The 27092-nt window shown below is 39.2% G+C and overlaps 1 protein-coding gene across 1 annotated transcript in view; it reads right to left on the bottom strand.

Moving 5' to 3' along the window:
• Positions 1–10225: 10225 nt before the first annotated feature.
• The window catches only part of WDR72 (WD repeat domain 72), a 116547-nt gene continuing 99680 nt past the window's right edge, over positions 10226–27092 (bottom strand). Inside the window, exons 18-19 of the mRNA XM_009643990.1 lie at positions 16137–16235; positions 10226–10281 (exon numbers count right to left, since the gene is read on the bottom strand). Of these exons, the coding sequence (XP_009642285.1) occupies positions 10226–10281; positions 16137–16235 (155 nt within the window). The remainder of the gene's footprint in view (positions 10282–16136; positions 16236–27092) is intronic.

Below are 27092 nucleotides of genomic sequence, written 5' to 3'. Positions count from 1 at the left end.
TGTATTTTCAGTTCCATGATTTCATTAATATTGGTAGAGCACTTTCAAGATGACTCATACTGCATACCATGCATTTTTCTTGAAGAGGATTCAATCCACTCTTATACTAACTTTTATCACATCCAGGAATGCACAAATAGTACACTTCACATACACTCTATTATTCTGTACACACCCTTTGATTATATCTGTCTGTAATAGCAAATTAAATGTGCCTAGGACTGTTTTCTGGCAATAACGCCAACTGCTAGAGGAAGACCTGAAAGAAAGGTTGAGTGAAAAACTATTTTATCCTCCAGGAGAGCATGGACACTTCCTAGCAGGTATGGTCATCAGGAGTGTATTAGTTGTAGATCAAGAATATGGGAAATTGTTCCATCATTTTATCAATATAAATGAGTTCCCATACCTGAGAATGCTCCCTTGCTCTAATTTACCAGTACAGATACAGCATCTATTTCTAGTCACCTTACAGTGAGGGCCTAGGCACACCATGAAATAGAATATAAATACCTCATAAGGAAAAACAGATTAGAACTTAATGTCAAAGAGTTGGGCTCAAACAGACCAAGGTTGTCAGAGAAGCACAGTCGTAGATTATTTATGCCCACTTTTTCCTATAAACTTTTAAGCATTCTATTTTCATTTTTATTTACTTGCTAAGGATAACTCCAGGCACCCAGGCTCACTAGTGTGATTTCATTAGTTGAACTTCATTCATCAGTAGCATTTCAACTGACAGTCATTGCTGGTAAAAGGTAAGATAAGCAAAGTCAAACCTGGGCACTGTCAGTAAATTTGCAGCTGCTCTTCTCACCATGGGCAGTGTTCTGAGAAAACCAGAAAGAGAACAGGAGTGCATTAGCTGGGCAGGAAGTGTATGAGGGCAGAGGAGGATGAATATTTGCTGGTTTTTGCTCTAGATGCCAACCCAAAGCTTTAACCACTGGCTGTCACTGAGGATCCTATGATAGCTTTCACAAGAAGAGTTCAATGCATTTCATTTAGTTGTCACTTTTTTCAAAAACACTGTTGTGCAACAGCATTGGTGTGGAATAGAAGTTGAATTTCATCATAGAGATAGCTACATTTCAGTGCTGGGTGAAGTGATCCCAGCAGACTTTGTAAAGCACTTTGGGGTTCTTACAGATGAAAGGTGTCAGGTGTTGTTATACACCACTTAGGAGAAATGTTTCCTTTTATTCCTCTGGATTTACTGTTGAGCATGTAGAGATAATCGTCATTGCTGATAATAACAGTAAGAATAGCATCTGGAACACTGCAGACTCTGTAGGTTGTTCTGTATTCTGCTTGTCTGTAACAGGAGGTCGCATACTGATAAGTAGGAGGAATTTTTTGACAATGCAATTATGGAGAACTAGCTATTTTTCATATTATGTGGTCAAAGTGCAACTGTCAGAGTTGTTTACATGGCTGCATCATTTACAGCCCAGGATTATTGAAAAGATTCAGCAAAAAGGTAAGCTGCTTTCATGACGACATTCAAAACAGCACAGTACAACAGCCACTTCTTTTACTGTATTACCTCTCTCTATTTGTCTACGTTCTACTCATTTATTTTATTAATAGATTTTATTCAAATGCATGACAGATGTTTCAAACAATGCTTACCCAAGCACTAGCTAGAATTTGTTAGAGAGATTCCACTGTTTATCCTAACATGGGTGCCTTTGGATTTTGGTGTTTTGTTTGGGGTTCGGGGAGAGGGGACACTTCTTTTTAGCATAAGAGAGTTCCAAATGTAGTCCAGTATTGATTGTAAAGGGACTGTAAACGGCAGACTATTTTTGCCAGGTAGATGAGTAATTTCAGCTATGCTCTAACAAATGAAATGCTCTTTATAATACTGGAAAACAATCCTGCCCCAGGAATTCTCTCAACTGAGTAACATCTGAATATAAAGACCCTCACATTCCCCCTTCCTCTTCTGCTTCCCAAGACTCTCCTCTCAGATTTCTGCCTTCCAGTTGGGGTATTTCATTAACCTTCAGGCTCTATCCCTGCCTCTTTATCTTCTCCTGAACATCTGAGAGAGGCAGAAGCCAGGCTGTATTAACCCACTGATTGCTGCTGACCAAGTGATGCCCCTGAGCCCTTTTGGAAGCATCTTTGGCTGAATAAAAGCTGCTGGAGGATGTGGTCAGGGACTGAATAATGGATAAGAAAATAGGAGTAATCTGCTGTGGGGATTCGTTTTGTCAAAACCTTGGCAAAACCTTTGTGTGCAAGGGAGCTGAATCTATCTCTAAGGAAGCCATGCAAGCTTCCCTCTTATTCCCAGTGTCTTTTAGTACAGAAGCTGTAAAAGCATTAGAATGTACAGAACTACCTCCTCCTCTCCCTGCTAGCCAGCAAGGGCACTTTCCTGGCTAATCCAGAAAGACTACTCCCAGGAAAAAGGGCTAAATGCTTAAGAAAACTTAATGTTGCTGAGATGCATTTTATAGTCCCGTACCCCTTTCAAGAACGCCACATGTGAGCTCAATGCAGTGGGTGCTGTACCCAGCACTTGGAGGATTGTGGTTATGGCTATATGTATTCTATGCAAATTCCCAGAAATTCCCAGTCTTCCTGGAGTATTGACATTAACATCTACCTTCAGCAGTGCTGTTCAGAATTACCATAAAAGATCAGAGTGCAGCTTGGAGGTCAGTGTGATCATAATTTGGCCATGCTAGTATATTTACTCTTGCTAATAGAGTTTACTTCTCTTTATTTTTCCTTATTGCTGCTTCTACCTCGTTCTCTCCCTGTGGAAGTTTAACCACTGCCTGTCAGGGGAGGAAGAAAAACCTCAAAATTCTGGGAAGAGTGTGATAGATTTGTCCCACATATGAGGAAGAAAAGAAACAGCCAAATAGCAGAAACACAGACAAGCATCTATAGATATAGGCATTGTAAAAAAGTGGAGTAACATAGGGTGCTACAAGGCCAAGCAAAAAGTTAACACCAGTAATATCTGCCTAAAGGACTTAAATAACAGAGAACACAATTTTTAATAAAAAACCTAGAATGAAACTAGTGAAGTACTCGTGCAGTTAGTCAGAGATGTGACTTAAGACATGAGGAAAGACATTTGTGAAATCTCCTACCAAAAAAAAAAAAAAAAAAAAGCTAAAGGTTTACCCCAACAGTATCATAAATTATCCTCATGGACAGGGTTAGCACAGCAGAAACCAAAAGCATGAAATGTCCTTCAAATATCAACTCAAGTGACATAATATTCTGAAGTATTTAGTTGAATAAACATGTAAACGTAACAAGACACATGTTCATCATATGATAGATGGCGGATCCACCTAACTCTTCCCAGTGATTTCTTTATGGAAACCACCAAAGAACCTCTGTAATTTAATCACTAGCCACTGCAACCAGCTGACTGCCTGTTAATTGCTCGGACAATACCCAAATTGTCAGACCAAAAGACCACCCGGTGATTCATTGGGCTGTCACTCCATATAACTAAAGCAACAAATATAAGAAACAGTGCCTGGAATGCATCTTCGCTTGTGATGTTTTCTCTGATGTTTTTCTTGGTATCCAATCCATTAAAAATGCTCAACAACTTCTTTAAAAGCTTGAAATCTTACTGCTGCAAATCTCAAGTTCTTAAGGAGCAGTTATACTCCTAGGTGATTCTGAAAAATACCTCTAAGGAAAGCCATGTTAGGTAGTTCTCAGAGTTTCTTTATCATATTGCGCAGGTAGTTTTGTTGATTCAGCCTAATGAATTTGGGCAGGGATAACAAAAATCTGTCAAGCTTTTTATTACGTAATTTTGTTTGCGTACTTCACGTATAAAATGCTGTGACCACCCACACAGCCCTTACAAAATCCTTACAAAACTTCTCCAAGGTAGGGTCTTGCAAGTATTCCACAGACAAAATACTAACACAGAGAAAGTGATTTTAAATTTCCAAGAGCTTTTAAAATATATGTGTTTTATAGGTTATGAACAACCAGCACTAGTATGAACTCTCTTTGAATTTAAATGCATTTTTGCTTGTAAGGCACAGAATTTTCCCATAACTACATTATGTGTACTGCCAGTGTGATAGAGGAAAGATTAAAATATATTTTTATTACTTAAGCAGTGGCATAATTTTGAAAATACAAAAAAAAAAAAAAAACCCAACGTGGATTTGGGAGACATGGAAGCAGCTTTCGGACAAATAGCTGCTCACTGCAATGGAATCTAAGACTGATTTAATGGATGCTATGAAGTCAAGAGTAAAACCCACCAAATCTCCAAACCATACCCTATAAGCAGTTAAAATATATTTGCTCTAGGCATGTATTTATCTGGAAGAGATTTAAGAAGGGAAGTGCTTTTCCCGTTAGCACGGTCGGATGTAGCAGCTGTACTCAATGGTATGCAGGAGAGACGAAAGCTGGCTGTCCCAGTGTTTTGATGGCATAAGCATCCTGTTGCTGCTTTTTTCTCACCATCATTAATTCTACTTTTACTGTTGTCACAAATTTTATCAGCCACAAATTCATACTTCCCCTTTGTTAGTCCTTCAGCTGAAGCACTAGTTAAGCAGGAGGAATGCTGTCACTCCGGGACACGTATCATGACATCTGTAACGGCTTTTTGGTCATAGCCCTATCAGGCATTAGGAGCCTCTTTGGTCACAGATCATCCACTGAATGCAGCTTGAAGCTGTAATGGACCCTCCAGTGTGGAATTCCACCCTCTGAGGACCATCTGCCTGACTACAAATGGCTGGATGATATACGGGGCCAAGGGCTTCTACTTCATACCACGTAACAAGGACGTCAGAGGGATATTGGTTCCTGTTTATCTCTCAGCTTCAGTACAAGGCTAGAACAGCCCTGTCCAAATCTGCAGCGGTGAATGAGGATGGTTAAGTGCCACAGCCTGCCCGCTCTCCCAGTTACCTCAGCTGATTCCATGCTCAGTGTGGACTAAACCTCCAGCAAATGCATCCCCAGACAGGATCCTATGGAATGAGAAATGCTGTCCATTGGATATTTAATCTCCCTGTTACTTCAGCTGCTACTGGTTAAGAAGCACTGAGGGAGTTAGTGCTGATTTACTTCATATGACAGCTTACTAAAACACTACCATTTGCCTCCAGCATTTAAATAGTATTTCCCAGTTCAAGGAACTACCATAATTATGCTTTTTTGTGCTAGTTTTTCTCTCTGTGCGCAGACACGTGCATAACACCTGCTTTTATCTCACAGGGCCTGGAGATGATCCCACAAAGCCTCCCTGAGGTTTCAGCTGATGCTGCAGAGACTGAGGCTGCCAGACAGCTTTGATTCTGGGTCTCAGTTTTGTTGCTTCTCTTTCAAAACCTCTATTTCTTAGCCAAAGTAAATGTCAGAGTGCAGACAATTCCACTCTGTGCCAAGCTAGAAGATATTTGGACCTTCAAAATGGTTTTTTCCCAAGATAATTCATGACATTTTTTATAAAGCACTATGATTAGTAGAGCCTCCATAGCACGAAATCCTACCCTGTGTATCCCACTATCTTTCTCTGTCCTTCCTCTTTGTATCATCAACACAGATGCCCACAGCCAACAGCTTTCCTGCCCAAGCACCTGCTGGCTGCTTCTCTTTCTGCAAGGAAACAGATGTGGGGACTACCCTAGTAAAGGCTAACGGTATTGAACTTTCAGAAACACCCTGTGTCACCCGAAACCTAGTGCAGTAGAAAAAAATAGAAGCAATTTCATTTACAGAAAGACTGTATTCATACAGACAGATATGACACATTGCCTTTTAACCACTGATATTATGAAGTTACAGGCTGCTTTAAAGGTACATGTAACTAAGCTGATATCCACCTTCACGGTAATCATGCTTTCAGTTCATTCTCCACAATAATGTTCTTGAACATGGTGTTTCAGAATAAACTCAAGAAAAAGCTGGAGTGAATTTCAAGGCTTGAGTGCTGCTGCCATCTACATGGCAGGAAGACTATAAACCAAAACAAACAACAAAAATATGTATGTTGCATTTACCAGGCAGAGCTGTAACTCTGTTTGCCAGTGTGATTACAGAAAATAAAGTTCTGAAATTGAACAGAATCTTTAATTACCCTGAGTTTCTCTCTGGAAAATCATGATGATTTAGAGTACAATTTCCCCACGTCCTTATTATCAAGATGTTTACATTATTTAGCTAAAATTTGAGAATAAATAAGGAAAATATTGTGCTTCTTCTAGTGCTGGATATTGTTAATATTTTTCTGTGGAGTATTAAGCTTTCACATGCTAAAAAATAAAAAAAGAGAATCTTCCAGTTGCTGTAAAAATGGAGCAAGCACTGTACTTAATGAAATGACATATACCACTTACTCCAGTGACGCTATTTTTCACAGCCATCTTACTGGGAGTATTGCCAGCAGAGGAAAAACAGCCTGTATCCCTGTGTTTGCAAGACACAATGTAAATTCAGGCTGCAAAACTCTGTCTTCTCAAGCAAAGGTTTCTAGAAATAAATGAAAGAAAAAGGTAAGTGCAATTAAGTTGGTACTGTGTAACAATGTTATCAAATGCACAGTCCACTCTAAAAAACTCTGCAGATGTTTGTTAAGTTTCATAATGTTTAATATTGTTTAGCAACTCGCACTGCTTCACCTTGACAGCTGTATTTGTACTTACCCATCAGACCACATCCAGGACACACAGATTTGTTGGAAGGTGGGGAAGATGGCCTTCACGTGGTGTGCTGCTGTCCTGCAGCACGACTCCCAGGCACACTTTAGAGTTTCCAGCAGGTGTCATTCAAGAAACAAACTTCCTGTGGTCCCCGATAGGACAATCCTGGGTTATTGTGTGAATTTTATGTTGCATCCAAGTTCAGTATTACTTCTTCAAAACTAAGACTGCTGATTTTACACTTTGGGGATCTACGAATTCAAATTACAACCCAACTCAAGCTCTAGCAACAATTCTAAGAGCTTTGCCTACCTTCAGACTGAAGGAAGGAAGAAGGGGAAGACCAGCCCTTTGAAATGCCTCTGTATATTTTGCTCATGCAGGAGGAATGGCCTGAAAATTCAGCAGAAATACCCATTACGAGAAGCAGGAGTTTGTCTTCCCAGGTCCCCCACCAGGAACGTGCCTGCTTGTGAGCTATTCAACATTGGCACAATGACTGAGATTTGTGCTCCAGCTCACTGCCCTAGTCTGCCGTCAACCAACACGCTCCTTCAAACGGGCTGAAAACTTGGAGAGGCAATGCTGCCTATTGCACCTGCACCATTCTTTTCCAAATTTTCAACACTTCAGCTCAGTCAGACTTGCAAAATCATTTGCTGTACTAGATTTCTGGTGCTGCCTGGAGCTTGTAGCCCTGTTACAGAGCGGTTTTGTTAAAGTGTTTCTTTTCTAAAAGAAACGCTGTGTCTCATATATCTATTTCAAGTCCTATGTCAATTTGCTTTCAGAACATCTTTCACTGGGTTGGGGAAGAGCATTGCTCGACAAAATACAACCCAGAAATGGAAGCAGTTGAGTTCAATGACGAAATTTGAAACATGTAACTAACACAAGAGATTTTGAAGTATAACGTTTGAATTTGGAGCCAGAAATGAACAGTTCAAAGTTTAGGGATGTTTCCAGGCAGGAATCTAGGTCAGTGACCATTTAGCAAGTATAAGTCATAATATTAGCATATTACTCCTTTTGACAGGATTTCTTCAACAAAAGAAAAACATATTCTTAATTACCTTGCAACTTTGTTGTGAAACAATCTCCATAAACATGAATACAGTGGTACATCAGGCTGCCTTAGCATAGAAATGTTTCTTCAGTTATGGCTTACAAGAAACATTTGCAGGAGGTTAATGTGTATTTTCCTATATAGCTCCAAAATTGTCACTTTGATGCAAAACGATTGTTCTACGCAAGAGCTCATCTTGAGCACATGCTGTGAGGTTGGTTTTTTGAAAGGCATCCAGACTGCATGGGAAATACATTTGCTTTACTGGGAAATAAATGTACCTAATAAAAAAAGTTCCTGCCTTACCTTACTGATCCTGTAATTATAATTAGCAGAAAGCACGCATAAGCATGTGCCAAACACCAATCATCACTGCACAAACTGTTCCAAAGGGCTGTCTGTATTGGCAGTCTGCTGATGTGCACTGCTTTGCAGAATTAAAGACAAGCAATCAAATATTGTGTTGCACAAATGTAATTGCTACTACAGCAGTACTGGGTGTTACGGACAATGCCAATTCCTTGAGCTATGAGACCTCTTTGAACACATCAGTTTTTAAAATGCCTAGCAGAAATAGCTTTAAGGAGATTTGTCACCCTGGCACTAAGAACAGAGCTGGCCCAAGCGAGCAGATGCTGATGCAAAGCAGTGATGCTTGTTGTGGAGGGAAATGGACTTTTCAGTGCCAATGCTGCAGCAAACTAGGGGTGGCTGTTGACAAAGGAGATAGCGAGGTCCATCCTTTATTTTCCATTTGTTTTACTGTCTGCAAGGTTCCTGCAGCTTTACCAAGTTCCTGTACTTACCTTTGCAATTTTATTTTTACCTTCTTGATGTTTGCAACTCTGATTTAACCATAAAAGTTAAGAGGATATCTATCAGCTGAAGACGTGTTCTGCTCTCAGTTGTGTTGTACGAGTATAAATAAGTCAATGAAAATATTCCAGACATTCAGCACAATAAGTGAAAGAATGAAGCCGCAGCACTGACCATCCAGATGGTTTAGTCCCCATAATTCACATAGAAGCTTATATAAACAAAAGATACATTTTACATAGGAAAATGCCTTCTAAGAATGAGGAAAGTTGTTTCTGAAAAACACCAGATGTGTAAAAAACAGTGACTTCTCTGTTAAAAGATGTCATTTTTCTGCATGGTATCTACAATTACAGAAAAATAACATTAAATACCTTTATCTTCTCTTGATTGGAGCCTGGTTTGGTGACATATTCTTTAGTTGAATGAAAACTGAAATACTGCTTCTCAGAAGGCCCTTCCACTCAATGTTTCTAAAGACCTCACTGCCATACACTGCACTTAGAGGTATAGACTCATGAAATACAAAAAAGCAGAAGGAGGAAGGCTTCAGGTCTGTTTCAAGTTTAACCAAATCCAAGCCATAGTATGGAACAGAAACCTGGTCTTGTCACTCCTGCAGGCATGACATTTCCCCACAAATAAGGAAGAGATCCATTGCCAGAGAAGCTTTCCACACTGAAGAAACCTTCACACTTCTAGTGAAGGCAGCTTATGGCTAAGATGGCAATTGGGAAGGATAACATCGGACCTGCTTTCCAGCATGAGGTACGGATCCAGGAAAGCACATCCTCGAGCCCCTTCGACTTCATCAGCACTCCGACTAGTGGTGACACAGAATGTGAGCTTGCTGCTCTGTGCAGCCACTCTGTCAAACCAGCATGAATCCCCCAGAATGTAAGGTGATAAATGAGTCCAATAAGCTGCAAATATTCTCCAAACATAATGATATATTTTTTCAAAAGACAAAAATGCACAGCGGTTTTTCCCAATGCACACAAACAGAAATTCAACGAAGTGCATCAATGGGCTTCCCCAACTTCAGATTCATTTCTACAGCTGATGGTGATGGCAGTAGTTATAGAAAAGGAAAATTGACATCCTAGACATGACCAGATTCATAATCAATTTCCCATGCTGCCCTGTGCACACAACATTCTTTATCTTTTAGTTGTTTCTAAATATTCCATGTTTAATTAAAAAATGTGTATTTTCCTTTAAATGCAAACAAATTTTCTAATTATTTCAGATGCATTTAGTTTTGCTCTGTGTTAAAATATTATTGGTAATGAAATTCAGAATCAAGGACAGAAAAAAATTTAAATTTGATCTATGTAAAAGAATATTAAAATTGATGCAAGTGCTTTATGGTCAATCCAAGTTGTAAGATTTGGAATCACTACATAAACTAGTGAAAAACATCTAAAAATAGAGACTCGATATTTTCTATGTTAGAACTATCTAAATTTAATTGAATAAATGTAAATCTGTCAGTGATGGAAGTGTGAATTGAAGGCCATAAATCAGCAAAAAGAAGCTGATCTCACAGAAGGTATTTCTTCAGCAATTGAACTATTGAAGGTATACAATAATAAATGCAACAAGCCATGTCACGTCTGCACCACACAACTCCTGTTTCTTGGCTGTTCTTCTGCATCTTCTAATCCTTTCAGCTAAGCAGGGTTTTTTAACACACCTTACAGGAACACACTTTAGATATCCAGGGATGGGGCTTCAGGTCATCTGGAAAAAGAAATGTATTCAGCTGACTCAGTGATTTTACAGTTTGAGGCAAAAGGCAAGATTTTTTTTTTAAATAAGTTATTTTACAAACTGTTTATAGAGTAATAAACTCTATAATTTTTGTAGTGAAATGAAAACTTTTAGCACCAACATGCCCATGTTAAAAAATATCACAAATCTACCTCCAGAAGACTGTTTACATTATAATTGGTATACTACAAGAAGCAATATGGAACCCAAAACTGCTCCAGAGAACGTATGAGGTTCCTCAAAACTTTTCTCCTTCTTTCCGGCCTTCTCCTCCTTCTTCCTTTTTTGTTTTGAAGGAAAACATTCCAATGGATAAGCAGAAAGATAATTTCTGTTTAGATTGTTTAGATTGTTTATGTTTCCTCTGCAAATATAATTATCAAGTTATTTATATTTCCTTTCAGCAGAACTAGTCCTACAATAGCTGTAAACAGAAATAATAGGAAGTTGTTCTAATAAGGCATTATATTTTAATCTTGTCATGGCTTATTAGAATTCCACAGACAAGCACTCTCAATCATCAGTTTTTAGCTTCATGATTTCTTCTTGTTTGATGTATGGTAATATTTACAACCTGAATTTTAAACGTTACTTGTATTAGAAATACTGCTTAAACAGATACACCACCTTTCATGAGTACCTGAACATTGAGAAAGAAGCACACACTGTTCTTCCCCAGTCTAATGGATGTCTTTTATATTTATCATATTATCTGTCATCTTTCCGTCCATGTCATGGACACAGAGAAATACACATTTTTCTTATGGCCACTACATAGTCTTCTGGTTTTACAGTTTGATTTACTATTTAAAAAAAAAAAGCAACATGAACCCCTTGCAAGTCATGATACCAGTAACCCAGAATGCTGATAGGATGTGACACTACCCCTACTGCACAGAAATTCTTATGGATTCATCTGTGCCTACCTTGGAAATTCCAAGCGCTAACATTTTATACACAGTCGCTGAGCAGTATGGGCTATCAGTGCCTGCAAGGAGCGGGCTGCCCCTGTGTTGCATCCTCTTCCTGCTTCATGCATCATCATCCTCCTCCTCCTCCATGCATCATCATCATCATCCTCCTCCAGCACTCAATTCCTGATTCAGTCCTCATTTACTGCTACCTACTTTTCATGATGATGCAAACAGAAAATCATGCTTTTCTAGGGTGCTTTATACTTGGAAATCTACTGAATATTTACTTTTACATTCTGTCTGTGTACTGACCAGCAGCCACACAGGTGACTCAGTGCTGATTTAAATAACGTACTCTCCACTGGATGGAACTTGGAGCTGGTAAGTGAATTTTCCATAGTCTTATTATAACTTGCCTGATAACAAGATAGTCACAATTTTAGCGCTGTATTTTTAAGCACACTGTGGCTAGTAAGAATCTGCTGTTCGTGATACATGTCCTCATTTGCACTTCTGTTTGCTGTGGTTCTGTCTCTCACAGCGTGTATTTCAGGGACACTCAGATCTTGTCCATCTCTGTGCCAAGGTCTATCTAGGACAAGCAACTAAGCATGACTGTGAAAAAGGCTCGGATGTTCACTATTATCTGTTATACGCCCAGAGCTACATTCTGCCCTGAAAAGTCAAAAAATGAAGAGGGAAAAAATTAATATGGACAGTGTTTTTGGAATGAAGGGATGGGAGGGATCCTAAGCTGCAGAAGGGACCAGTTGACTCAGGCAGAGACTCTCTGGCCGTAGGCATATAGGGTTCTTACCACTTACATGGTTTTCATGCAAAAGACAGAAAACACTCTGTAATTTCCATCTACAGCTTCCAACTCAGTCTTCCGTTAGGGAGGCTCAGTTTCCCTCTGTTACCAAGTGAAGTAACAGTCTATTGCCCAGTCCACTGCAATACCTCTGGTGAGGAAGATAAGAGGCAAGGGGCACCTGTGCCTGCATTGTTTCTCATGACTTCAGCCCAAATCTATTCCTTTTCCTCATAAGAACTATACTTGCGGTGGGATTACACTCAGTGGGATTGCAGCACATATGAAAGCTAAGACACCTCAAGTTTTGTCAAGACCTGCTACATTCTTCTTAGATTTTGACTGAAAAAATTCAGAGCATTTTCAATCCCCTTAAAACCCGTCTCAAGCAACTCCCTTTGGACAAGAGGATATGCCCTCTGGAGGTGTGAATTTTCCACCGTTGTTCGTACAAGAAACTTGGGTGAATATCTCAGACCTCGAAACCTAACTTACGCATCCATGTTCACTCAGTTTCAGCCTTTTTCTCAGTTTCTCTAAATGTGGAAAATTTGTCTGATAAAATGGAAAAAGCCTGCTGGAAATATTTATTTATATTAAAGAAGCGGTCTAAGGGATGGTGAATTCTTTATGGGGGTTTGATATGATTAAAAGTCAAGTTCTACAAAAAGCTGTTGTAATTCTTATCTGATTATTATGTTCAAGGCCAGAGCAGAGACAAGTTTGAAAAGCCAAGGCTTTGCATGTCAAACAGAAGTAGTCCTCAGCATGTGGGGAAAATGGCAGTGATAAACCTACTATTAGGCGTCTGGGAGAGAAGCCCAGCATCTCCTCTGTGTGTGGGCTAAAATAGACATGAGCCACTATCACAGATAATGGCAGCTTGTAGGCACATGAAGGGAGCAACTAAAATCCATTTCACTTAGACAAGAAACTGCAGTCTGATATTTACCTGTGTCCATCACATGTGAAAAGTGTTTGCTGTGAATTATCCAAGAGAAAAGTGCAGGTTGAGGGGTTTCATTACCTATCTGAGAATAGTTCAGATCACATATTGAGCACAAGAAATCACAGGTAAATCTCAGGTTGGTGTCTTGGGTAGTCAAATGGATTCCTGCTATTCATCTGAGTATATGCCTTTTTCTACAATTGCTAGAGGCCCACATCCAGAGCGGTGAGAACATGTACAGACACACAGAAAATGTGAAAGCAAAATAAGCAGAGTAAGCTTGATGTGATTTTAGAAAATTAAGATCCCTTTGAAAATAACTCTCAGTCTAATGTCAAGGTTAGAGACTGCACCCTTCACCATCAGAAAACACAATGCACAGGTACATCTGCTAACGGCTGCTCTATCGCCTTCCTGATTCTGGCAGAAGTTGGAATGAAGAACCTTTTCTCAGCCTAGTTGGAATTCCTTGCATGTGTATTGTCATGTTTTCACCTTTTCCTCATCAGAAGAGCTAATAAAATCAATCTATTTCTTAACATCACTCTCGCGCATATGACAACGTATTGTAAGTGAAGTGGAAGACTCTGCAAAACACATACATAGACTTTTTAATAAAAACTTAGAAATGAAGTTTGCAAGTTTTCCCAGGCCTTGAATAGGTGTGAGAGATATTCCAAAGTCACAGGTTTCACCAAACCAAATGCTGACCTCCTAGGTGCTCTCAAATTCCAAGGTACGATTCAACGTTAAAGCACCTGAGAAATACTGAAGAAAATCACAGCCAACTGAATGCCATGTTATTGTTTCAATGTTTGCTACTAAAAAGAAGTGGTAAGTTTTAAGTAAATGTATTGTGTTACCAAGTCTTTCCTTTCAAACATGCACTTCTGTCAGAAGTGTCTTAATTTCTTATCACAGAATTTCATCCGCACAAGGAGCAATAAATAATTCATGTTCCTGGCTCTTTGTTGTGTGTCCCTGAACTGCACAGAGCTGGAAGGCTGACAGCTGTGTCAGGACAAGCACCAAAGATCTGACATGACAAGTGACTAACAAGTTTCTTTCAGTCTATAGTGAAAGAAGACAATGGCATAAAGTGCAAAAACGAAATCCTGAAACAAAATAAAACTGTTTCTTTCTCTTTACCTAAGTGTTTGCTATGAGCTTATTTCCGACCCATAACCTCTGGTCATTTTATAGTACTGCCCAACCCCCTTTACTCCTCACATTCGCCTGGCCATTTACGCCTGTCCACGGATCAATATGAGCAATTCTTGGAGAAATACGATGTCTCCATGACAACCAAGCCACAAATTCTCAGTGGAAAGCAGTGAGACCAGTAGTGAAATCTCCTGAGGTTTTCAGACCTATAAGACAAGATGTCTTAAAATGCAGGAATGGCCAGAAACAAAAGCCAGAGTAATTCATTGTTTATTACGAGTTTAATGATGTCAGATGGACCGAATGGAACTCAGTTTTTAAGTTTAGATGCTTTATCAACATGTATTTTTGCCAGTCAATATTCACCTCCTGATGGGCTTTTATTCTTTCCATTACTTCATATAGACACACAGCGTGCAGAACTGGATATTCAAGTTCCCATTCAAAGGTGTACACTTTGCCACACGGAATTAATTGAAGCTTAACATGAGTGTTATCTTCAGGGTACATTAATGCTCACCTGAACACTTCAGTGCCACCTTGTTTTCTTTCTCAGTTCAGAACCGATCAGAACTTGGACAATCCACATTTTTGCCCATAATCATTGGAAGGAACTACAGACAGGTTCCGAAGGAGGTGCCATGCACCACAGACTGTAGGCACGGTAAGGAATTAAACTGGGCTCCTACCAGACTGGATGATCTATTTCTTTCTAAATCTCATGCTGCTTTCTACCCATACAGCACTGAGTCCACGCCTATGTGGCTTTAAAACGAATACGGATTTACAATTCATTGGTTTCAATTATTCTAACATATACTGGTGTTCATTTCTGTGGAAAAGATGAAAAGGGGATGTAGTTCAAATCAGGTATATGACAGCGGTTGAACTCCCAAGGAATCTCGGAGGAGTGGAGTGTGCTGAAATATAATCCCCCAGACATGGGTCCTATCTGGGTTCTGAGATGACTTAGGGGACCTGACATGGATTTCAGACTGCACCCTTTGACTGAAAATTAAATCTCAGCAGTGTTCCTTGGGGAAGGATCAGGGGACTGTTGGCAGCTGCCCCCTGTCAGCACAGGCTGCAAGATTTGGAAATCTCTTAACTAAGCTGACAGGCCGCAGAGACGATGAATCAAAAATATGATACACGGATGAGCACACAAAGATGCAAGAGGGTACACAGAAACCAGATAAAGCAGGGAAGGAAAATATCAAGTGGAGAAAGACGTTTAACTCTTTCACTAATGAGGACGATGTGCAGGTTACCTACGTGGTGTATGTGGGTCAAGCTCACAGTTTGCTTAAAAGATCTTAGTATTTAGTCGCACAGAATGGTTTTAATCAGCTGTGACTCGATACACTTTATATTTAATTGTTTCCCTTTGGGATTCATTTAATAAATTTCGTAGATGTTCCATAACGAGAAAGATAATGAAACTACATGAAGATAAATCTTTTAGTCACCAAAAAGAACGCACTTTATGGATGTTCCTGTATTTAGCTGAATCAATGTTAAGAGCCATTAAAATGAAATAATGATTGCAAGCTGATTTAAAGAAAAGAATCAAGCTATTTAACGCTACCAATTTGCTTTCCTCCAGAGATACAGTGCTTGAATGTCTGCCGCTACATTCAACTGCAGTATATACAGTCCTCCTAATTTTTCATAATCTCATGCTACCTTCAAAGGGTCAGACATTGTACATATATTAAGCAAGAAGTGTAGTCCAAAACTAATTATAATGAACTAGTAGTGTCAGCTTTCTTTTTGGTCATAAAGCCTTTATCCTTTCTAAGACCTGAATTCTTGATGAAAGAGGAAAGGATAACAGCTCCACACTGTGACCCCTGGAGGTGACCATTAATTTGACATTGCAGCTGCTAAAAAGGAAACAGCATTACAATGTGCTTTTTTTACAGGCCCAAAAGCTGTGTCAGATTTACCACTTGATACTTGGTGACTGTCTTTAAATGCCTCTCACCTGGACTCTCAGACTCTTCCAAGACGCATCTGTCAGGCATATCCTCTGCATCTTGGAAGTTTGCCGAGTTTGAGCTCCTGCCATGCTTCAGCGCACCGACTGGAGCAATAAAGAACAAAAACAGGGGGAGGGAGAAATGTAACGTATTCAGAAACAAACACTTCCTGATTTTCTGCAGAGCTTTTAATGCTGAAGACATAATTTGTAAACACAAATAATAGATCGAAATAAAAGAGAAACTAAGTACTTATATGCAACCATAGCACAGTTGAAAAATCTATAGACAGGAATTCATTGAGGGAGAAGTTTGAGGCACTGGCTTAAATGTGAACCCTTCGAAGTAAAAGAATATTTTTTTCTTAGAGAATCCTAACATAATAAAATAATTTCGAAGCCACAAAAAGCGCTTGTCTGTTTCACCAAAGAAGCCAGTAAACAATATAAAAGATCAATTAGGTGGTTTTGTAATTACTGGAGTCATTCACCAGGGAGAGAAATGGTGTTTGTTTTAAGATGAAAATATGTTGTACATAACAAGCTGGAATGTGTAATAAAATCAGTGATAATTCCACAGTGCAGTAAAAACCAGGCTGAGCTGCAGTTCAGAGATTACCAAATTTGACTTCTTTTACTTAACTGCTAAAAACATTTTCATTTCAGAGCAGGAAAATATTTTCATGGAAACAATTTGTCTGTATATGGCTTTTTAGTTTACTTGGCTTTTGAACAAATCCCACGTAAGTTTTCCTGAACAGAAGAGAGGTATTTTCCTTGCCAACGTCCATTTCCCTCTCTTCTGCTCCATATCTCCACATGGAGCCCCAAATACAGCTTGAAGATAAAGTATAATTATTAAACAATATATTATAGAATAGCACAGTAAAGACTAGGTATCAATTTTTCAGTCCTATTAAAATTCTTAGCTGATCCCATTTCTCAGGAAAACGGTAGTGACTAGAAAATATTTAATTTTTTCTAACATGTAGAAAACTAAGCAAGGTTCCAAACTTCCATGTGGATGGGGATACCGATGGCTATACACAATCTCAGTGTAGTTTTGTCCTGTTTTCTAAACAAAAAGAAAATTGTTCCCTTATAACTTTTGATGGACTTTTTTTTTTACCGAACAAATATTTGCCAAAGGATTACTCAATTTAAACACCCACTTAAATTTTCCAAAATTATGAATGAATCAAGAAGGCCTCGGGGCATTATTGAGACAGGAGGAGCTCTAAAGACACAGATTCCACTTCAGTGCTCTGCGCTTCCCATCGGTTTGCAGCTATCGATCCCAGGTCACCAAAAGGTTCCATCATTCTTGACTCCTGCATCTACACAGAGTCTGTTTGAAGCAATCAGGGCTTCAACACAATTGTGGAATTAGATCCTTGAAAATGCAATATTAAAACATATTAGATAAAAAAACTATGATATAGACACCGTGCATTTCACCTCAAAAACCCCAAAACTGGTTGATGTTCCTTAAAAAAATCTGCCACTGATGGCAACCAACCAGTACATAAAGCCCTGCCCAGGCAGAGCAGGAACACTGGCTAAATTTCTAAGCTTACAAAAAGCCAGTCAATTGGTATCAACGGCCGATTTATCCACATGAAGGGGAGTTTTAGTTCTTGTATCTACCATGGAAGTGTTGACATGGTAATCCACATCAGGTGACGACGCTGAAGAAGAACTTACAATAAATAACAAATGTTCTTGCTCACACATGAAAACGCTATGATGTGTACAGGAAGAAATCTCTTCAGAGATATATGTGCTTTTCTCTGATTTTTACAACATTTAAATAATTTTCAAATAGAATAACTGAAGGCAGGGATTCCCGCTTCAAAAAAAGAAAAATTGTAAAATACAAGCATGCATATTACATTTTCAAAAAAAAATGTTTTGTGCCCAATTTATTAGAGCATTCTTTCTAAAAGTTCTTATTAAGCAGGCAGCTCCACTGTGCTGAGTGACAGAGTCATTACAGCTGCATGAATTTAAAAGTCAGAACTACTCTGAAGTAGAGCAAGAGGAAAATTTCCAACCAAATATACCGTGATAAAAGGGAGAAAACAAAAAGTACAGCTCTGCATCTGCAGAGAAAGAGAAAAATCACAAGAGCTGTCCTCTCTAAACGACATAGCAGCAACCAAAAATTCAGCATCAGCCTTTCAAAACAAATGGTGCATTGTCACCCAGTGACGAACCCTCACGGTGAACCAAGGAGGGGAGGTACACTCCCAGCACCAGGCACCAGTCCCGGTTAGGGGACGGCAGGCACTTCCCTGCTGGAAGCCTCTCATGTAATTGCTCTTGAGTGGGGCTAGGACAAACCCGTTCAAGTGTTCTCCCTCTGTCCTAGACCACATCAGCACGAGACATATGATTTAACCTCAGCTGGTTGATTTTACAACAAAGCAGTGCTGAGCAGTGTCTTTAGGCAAGGTACGAGATGCAGCTGAGAACTGAAGTAACTCAGAACATAATGAATAAAAGACAGATAGAAGCAGCCCCATACACAGGTGAGATACATCAGAAGGAAGGTGCAAAGCAAACAAGAAAGAAACCTTGACAGGCTGGCAAGATCCTTGGACAGAGCAGGAGGCTCTCCAGTTGACATGCTTAAGTAGAGATTGCAGATTCGGGGAGATTCAGGAGAGGATGGAGCCATTGAAAGCCAAGAAAGACAAAAATGGGAAAAAAGGGATCACAGGCAGAGCTGATACAGCTGACAAATGACAAAACCCAATGATGAAAGGCTTGCACTAATAGTTGGTGGCAAGGAGTCATTAGGAACAGTTTAAAGGGAGCGAAAAGCACGGATGGAAAGGGTTTTCTCAGGGACAGAGAAGCAGACCCCTAGACAACTTGTGTAAAAAGAGCTGTTGGACAACAAGGCTCAGCATTTTTTTTGGAAAGTGCATATTTCAGAAAACCAGGCAACAGGCTGGGACGGGCTAGGATGGGGTCACCGGTATGAGCGAGGGATGCATATCTTAGCCTTGTTGCTCGCTCAGAAGTACGCACCCCTCCCTAGACAAAACCCGGGCAAATAAACTCCACAGTACCCTGGTTTATGAAGTTACACAGCAAGTGCATGCAGTGAGCAAGAAGGGGACCGAGGCAGAGACCTTCAGGTCTTTCTTTTTTAAAACATCACATGTTCTATGCTGAATTTGAAGAGGAAGGTTCCTTAAAAAAATCATAAAAGAACAAAGGGAATTGAAAAGTTAAAAATAAGGAAAGAACAGTTTGGCCCAAATAAAGAGTGAAAGTAAAAAATGGCATTATGTAATCATGAAAAAAAACCCCAAACCCAAACCTTAATGCTGACACCTACTTTTCTGTGTTTTCCCTTAGGGCAACAGGATTTTATGTTCAAACGTCAGTAGGGGAAATATCATTCTGCATTGCTTACACCTAGGATGCTGACGGAATTTAAGTTATTTAAACATAAATAGCGTGATCTTTATTCATTCTGAGGATATTCTATCCTACTTTGGGTTTAAATGGACCTTAAAATTACTTTTGCTTCCATTTGAAAGCTAATTTGTGTAGCCAAAGTGATGTAAATGTCTGGAGTATAAATGAGCCCCGGATCTACAAGTCAGAGAAAAAGTTAAAAACCAACAATTTCTGATATGACAACCCAAATGATATTTTCTTTCTATTCAGTGCAACATAATTTCAGTTATTACAGGGACAGTAGAAAATACCTTTGTTAGCATGGAAGTAAGGTAAAAGGACAGATTTCATTGAGGCAAATGACCTTGAACTTAGCATATAAAAATGACATAAATCTTCATTGTACAGGATCAATCTGGAGAATTGTAGTAATTTTTTCTGCTACATCTTAATAAGCTCTTAAGAGTTGTTTGCTGAACTTGATACCCATTCTCTTGCATTATTGAAACAGAAAAAGACATCCAAAAAATAGGTATGGAATTTAGAATAACAAAAGAATGTCATAAGATCGTAGTACTCAATGAAACATTTATGTAAGTAGTTTTAAAATATTTCCCATTCCACAAAATAAAATGAAATTATTCCCAAAAAGAGATCACAGACTGTTCCGTGGTCAGTCTACGAAAGAATGTTCTGTATGTGAATGAACTGTTAACTGTAGAGCTCTTCTTTGTGAACATACACTAATAACTAACTGCAGCAACAACTCATCACTAACATTTATTTCTTCATGTTTTGTTTAAACTCTGGAAAGCCTTGGTTCCACTCTGGAAATATCATGCAGTAAAGTCTAAATACCCTGCTCTGCATACCGATTTTCAGAGGGCAGACAGACTGAAGAAAGAAGTTTGCATAGCCCAAGTGAATAAACCAGTTAGCATTTTCTGATAAGGTGCCTTTATTATTGCCAAGGTGGATTAGTGAATTAAAGATAGTCTGTCTGTAGAGAAAACAGGAACTTATTTGTCATTCAAAACAAGGTGATAGGGCAACAAAAAATATCTTTTCAATCAAAAATATTAGGCAAGATAGGCTATAGGTGATAAGTACATTTAAGGTCCAATACAGAACACAAAGCAGCCTGAATCTAAATAAAACTACCAGATAAAATCTGTAAAGGAAAACAAGATGCTGGTACTTCTTTATTTTCATAAATGGGTAAAACAATTGTGCTGCAGTGCCACTTGTGGGATGTATGCGACCTACAGGCACTTACCGTATTACACCTAAGAAGCTTGATGGAAAGCTGGGCAATAAATGCTTTGAGTACTATTTTAAAAAGCACACTTCACAGATATCATAAAAAGCCCCAGAACAGCTGTACTTGCTGAGACCAAATATCGTCAGTGGAAGAGTCCAACAACCATACAGTAATACTGTATCAGAAATTTCTCTTAAACTCCAATTTGAAACTCGAGCAATTCCAAAACATTTTTTTTTCTTTATATTTAATACCTCACCGTAGATTTCTGTTCCACAAACTTCTCCAGTTTTCCCTTAAACACGCAGAATTTTTGCATCCTTAACATCCTACACCCTAACTGGCCTTGACACGGCAAGCTCTGCTGTTTTCCCACAGAGGCAGGCATCTTCTTTTGTTCGTTTGGGCATGTCCCGATTAGCTTAATGTGAAACTTATTCTTGCATGGGAAAAGGCATGTGTAGGAGCCCTGCACGCTCCCTTCATGATGCCTGTGACTGAACAGTCTGCTGTTTTATCCTCTTTCAATCACCTCCTTTCCATGTTGAGGATTACTATCCAGTTTAGCTTTTTCCACATATTTTGATGCCAACCTAAAAGCATATGATTATTTCACTAATATTGTAAGAAACACAAAAAAATCATTCATGAAATGGCAAGTGAAATACTAGCAGCGCTCACCACGATCACCTAGAAACCGAAAAAGCAGCAAATGAAGTGAGGCCGGCCAGCATGAAGTGCCCACCCTGCCGTGACAGGGCAAGCACCCTCAGCCACACAGCGGGCCAGCAGGCCGGGGGGGCTGGGGATGTGCCCCCGGCGGCACCCACGCGGGGCACAGCACAAGGGTGCTTCACGCGTGTTACAGGTGATACTCCCGTTGACAGAGCCTGGGACGGCGTTTGCCTTTGCTGCCACAGCACGAACACTGTTGACTCACGCTCAGCGTGCCATCCAGATTCTTTTCTGAGAAAGTGTTACCTCGCTATTTCTTCCCCATCCTGTCTCTTTGCAGAAGATTAATCCTACCTCAGTCTAGATCCTTGCTCTCGTCCTTATTGAATTGAACCCTATTTTTTTTTCCAGACCATTTCTCAGGCCATATAAACCACTAATTCATCTCACTGACAGAAGACATCAGTTGCTGGTCATTTCATAATTTTTAGTGTCATTTAAAAAAACCTGCACTGATGTATGTAGTTGTCATTTAATTGAGGATGGCTGGTTGTTATCTTCTGATGATTAAATATCACACTGGCCCAGATTTCATTACATTTTAATTTTAAAAAGAGAGATTAAGAAATTAACCTGGAGAACCATTATTATTCTAAAGTGAATGCTGCAGCATTATGGAAGTTGGAACTGCCCTTGAAATAAGCCAGTATGGAACAAGTCAAACTAGGAGCTACGGTAATTTAAATCCATTACACTGAATGCAGAAGTAGGACCTAGTATGACATTGCAGAGCTCAGTTTGCAGAAATACTGAACCATGCACCTGGGGGAGCCTGAGCTTGCTCTTGTACCCTGTGAAGTCTCACGCAAATGAAGCTCATTCCACTCGCTAAGTGAATTCCAACTAAAGACCATTATTCCTTCTGTAAGTGTGAAATTTCTTTTGAGGCTTTTATATATTTTAAATTAAAAAACTCCTGAAACTCCATTTTCTTCCCTCCTGCTGTCTGTGAGGACAGCGTTCCTCCAGACAGGAAAACTGAAATTTTCAGTGATTCTTTTCCCCATATACCTTGAAGTTTTATTCACCCAGAGGGACTTCCCTACTTCGCTCAACTAAAATATAATGGCATGTAACAAATTATGCTCTCAAAGGACATCCCATTTTTGTTTCATTAGTGCAATGAAACATTCACTCAATTTTAAAGCAGTTGTCTTGATCTTAGTTGTGATTTATACCAGAAACTGTCCATGTATTCTGTGTAGTATATATAATAAAACACCTAACTAGTTAAATTTGTCTCAGTGGGTTCTGCTGCAAGAAATAAAATACTTTCCCATAAAACCCCACACAACATTTACTGCACAGCTCTGAAGCATATGCTTCCGTAAAACTTAGGAGGATTTAAAAAAGGAAAATGTAACCCCAAACTGTCTTTAATTAATTCTTCTAACAGTATACACTGCTTTTTCTTCTCCATGTCCTCCCTGCCTAGAAAGCCCAAATTTCTTTTTTCCAATTTCCCTAAATGTGTGGTAGCGTATATTTTAACCAAACATGGTGTAAGACTGAATTATTTGATCACATTTGATCAACATTATTTATCCCTCTCTCATTATTTTTCTCTCAACCAGTAACTGGGAGGCACAGAAAAACAATTTTTACAGGAATTAGTAAAGAAGGCCAAATTTCAGTTCTAGTACTTAACAGATAATTAGTTGCTTGGTTTTTAGTTAAAGTATACAGCATCTCCTCAACTGTCCCAATTTTCTAAAAATATGTGGCAAAATTCCCCCTGGTTTCTGCACAGCAGATCAATGGTGTGGGAGAGTACGTATTGCAGATATGACTGCCTATCAGTGTATCAGTAGCTTCTAGAAAAACAACAAACAAAAAAATACTTTCTATTTTTAAAATTGCGTTGTTGACAGTATTGACAATAATATTTTCATGACAGTAGATTGATTTGGTATTCAAGTCTAAAATCAACATATCAGGGAATTTTCGGAGGATTCTGGTTCAGTCCATTCCTACAGAGGAATCCTAGCTGTAGATTGCCTCAATTTGCTTTTAAAATCAGAATGAAACAGAAGTGTGCAGCATGGTTATGACACTGGCATATCCCTCTGCGCAATGTGAATGCTACAGCTTGCATACTCTTCCCTTCTCTCGATCAAAGCCATCCAAATAGCTTAATCCATGGGAAAAAAATAGACACAGAGCCTCTTTATTAACCTCTTCTGGCCAGATTATTGTTATTATTTTGCATTATGGCCTTGAAGATGTATTACTGATAGGGAGGTAAAGCCAACTGCAGCACAGCGTGACTCTGCTGAATGGCTGCTGTATGAAAGTGGAAGTACTTATTTCCAAGACATTTCTGTGATGCTCCCTACTGTTAAAATGTTATCTGACTTTAAAAGATTTTCAGTTCAATTGTAAGCAATAAGTAAACTCAGGCAGTACAGGACGGTATACTGAAGAGTTTCGCTAGCTGGTCAAACAGGCATTATTCCAAGAAACGAATGTTGTCTAGGACTGCTTCCTGGTGGCTGAGACCTCTGATTGGCAAAAGACAGTGGACTTTTCAGTCAGCAAGCTAGTTACCCATGGATGTGGCTCAAGGCTGACACACAGATTGACTGGTTCACACTAATTTACTTCACACAGATTCCATTTATCTCCTAGAAGATCCCCTGGCAGCAGCTTATAATGGCATATCCTAGGATGCCTGCCTGCATGAGTTTTTAAAGCGGCAGAGCTTGATGAATCTAAGTCCAGAAAACAGTTCGCAGATTGAGGACTAGGTGCAATCAAAAAACATCAAGTAGCACAGCTGGGACTTGCTAGCTTGCTTGACTGGTTTGAGCAGCTGAGCATTAACTACGCTTGCTTTCCTGCTGGCAGCCCTGTGTCACTAGGACAAATCGGAGCACTACCCGGCAGAGGAAAGGAAAGGAAAGGAAGAGAAAAGAAAAGAAAGGGAAAAGAAAAAGAAAGAGGAGAAGAAGAAAAAGAGGAAGAAAAAGAGAAAAAAAAAGAGGAAGAAAAAGGAAAAGGAGATATTTCATCACACGGATACTATTAACAGATACAGGAAAACCTCATTAGAACATTTAATCTTTATGCAACTCCAGGATTATCAAACTAAACAATAGCACTCCAGTTAGCAAGTTTTGAGGCTACAAATCTGGAAAATTTCGGTTGGCCATGTAACAGTTCCTAGGGAAAGGACCTGAATAAGGCTAAAGCTGTTGCCATTTTTTCCCGAATGAAAATAAAACTATATTCAATCTAGTAATACATGTAAAATGAAAAATAGTTACCAATATACTGAGGTTTACGTTATAACAAGGTGAGGTACAGGTCAACGTGATTTCTCACCTCCACAGAGAACAACAGACTTCAAAAGGTGCAAGCTTATAAACTGTATTTTTAAAAGGACTGAAAATACAAGCTTACACTATAGCTCTCCAAATTCAGGTAGACAGAGACTATTCTTTAAAGTCCTTCTCAGAAAGGAAGCAAAAATTAATATTATTAGACAATAACATTTGACAGCAAATGTATTGTGAGAGATCCAAAGCACATTTAGTACTTAGGAGGTTAAAGACTCAGCTGTAGTGCTAGCTGATGAAAAAGTAGGATTAAGGCTTTAGTATGAGTCTTGACATGATCATGTTGTCTGCCTGCTGTCTTAAGCTTCGAAAAACAGCTGGGATCATCTTCTTGTAAGCTCCAACTCAAAGATGTTTAAGCAGTTCCCAATCCAATTAAACAGAGGTAAATATAAGGAAGGGCCCTACTGAGCCCAATCATCTTATTTTTTTTAATGAAAAACAGCATAATTGCAGGTTACACAACTCCTTAATCTCACTTTAAACCTAACAGACTGCTGCCTCATAGTGCACATGGCAGGCCCAGTTAACCCAAGCATTCTGTATTGGTGTGCTTAATTTTTGATCATTATCCTTTATTATGTTACTTGTAATCCTAAAAGCCTATGATTGTGTCCAGATATTTGGCAAGGATTGTACCTGGATATACAGGGATTCCTCTTCTAAGAGCAATGGATTAATTGGATAGCACTGTATGATGAGTAGATGGTTTGCAGTGAAACTGCTGTGCAGTTTTTAATTTGTGAAGTCCACTTCCATCGTCTTCTGTCCCTGCCCTTTAAGCAAATTCCCTTTCTGAAGACTAGCAGTGTTGATGTAGCAACCTATATATTCTCACCGCTGACATGACAGCACTATAGAAATAACACTGCCCTACAGAGTAGGCTGCTTACTAAAATCTTCTTCATAAAAATGAATAGAAGATATGGAAATCCTGTTTTTCAGATGAAATCACATGTCCAGTTTAAAAGTGGCTCTCTCACGCACATGGCCCAGTCATAGTATTATTATTTAAAGGCTTAGGGCATTAGGCCAAGTATTCTCTGTACAGCCAAAAGATGTTTGAGGTGTGCATATGCAATCATATTGTGCCAAGGTATGTATTTTTTACATTATTACCCTTAATACCATAAAAACAAAAATCCACATATGTAATCCTTATACTTTGCCCTATAAATATGCACAAGGACATTCTCCAAGGATGTAAAAGCAAAATCTCATCAGGGACTACTTCAAATACAGGCTCCTCATGTCTGTAAGAGCAAGAAGGAAATTTAAATGATCAGGAGTGAACTGTTTGCAGTAGCTGTGTTACATTATGCATGATTCTTGACTGCACAGGATTTAATTAATGATTTTCAGTTACATGATTAAGATTTGTAGTGAACTGGTGTTTAGGGCAGCAAACCAGCATCTGACAAATTTCTATCGTTCCATCTTTTTTCCCAAACACCAGCTACTAGGAGTTGCTGTCCCTTTTTTGTATAGCTGGAAATCTATGGACAATGATTCTGGCTGTGTTACAGAAGCATAAATCTGGATTAATTTTAAGGCAGCTACTCTCCTGATGCAACGGAGAACAAAATCTGGACTTTGCTATTCTGTGAAGTAATAAGAAATATTTGTTGATATGTATAAGTATCAGAAAGGTGCACGGTTGAACTGATGGATGATGCGTAATTATATTGTAATGAATGTGAACCATCTGTTTCAGTTACCACAAAACAGACACAGGTTTGGGAAACAGACTCTCCCCCTTAAGCAGCACAGGATATATCTCCAGAAAATGAATGTGGCACTCCCTCAAATGAGTAGATAAGCAAGGAGCTGTGAAGTACTTAATGGGTAAAAGATGACCCCCATCTAATACTGCATCCTCAAGTTTATTCTTCAGGCCATCAGCAAGATGTATCTGTAAGCGGACAAAAGAGCCTGGCCCCTCCACTTTGAGATGGGTAACGAACAGGTAAGAAAGACACTACAGGGACTTCCAAGAAGATGGGCACCTAAGGAGGTGACTGACAAGCATCTTTGTGGCTCAGAGGCTGTGTGAAACCACACATGCGAGTAACTAAAACACATGGCTCCAAAAAGCACAGATGATCTACTGTTGATAGGTGAAACGTGGTACAAGACCATGTTCTTACTGGAGTTAAGCACTGTGGGGGCATGAAGAGCCGAGGAGCAGCACAAGCGTGAGCTCTTCCATACTCT

This window comes from Egretta garzetta, unplaced genomic scaffold, assembly GCF_000687185.1.
Source record: "Egretta garzetta isolate BGI_Z169 unplaced genomic scaffold, ASM68718v1 scaffold287, whole genome shotgun sequence".
Taxonomy (NCBI): domain Eukaryota; kingdom Metazoa; phylum Chordata; class Aves; order Pelecaniformes; family Ardeidae; genus Egretta; species Egretta garzetta.
Note: the sequence above shows the minus strand (reverse complement) of the source record. Positions and strands in the feature narration are given on the sequence as shown.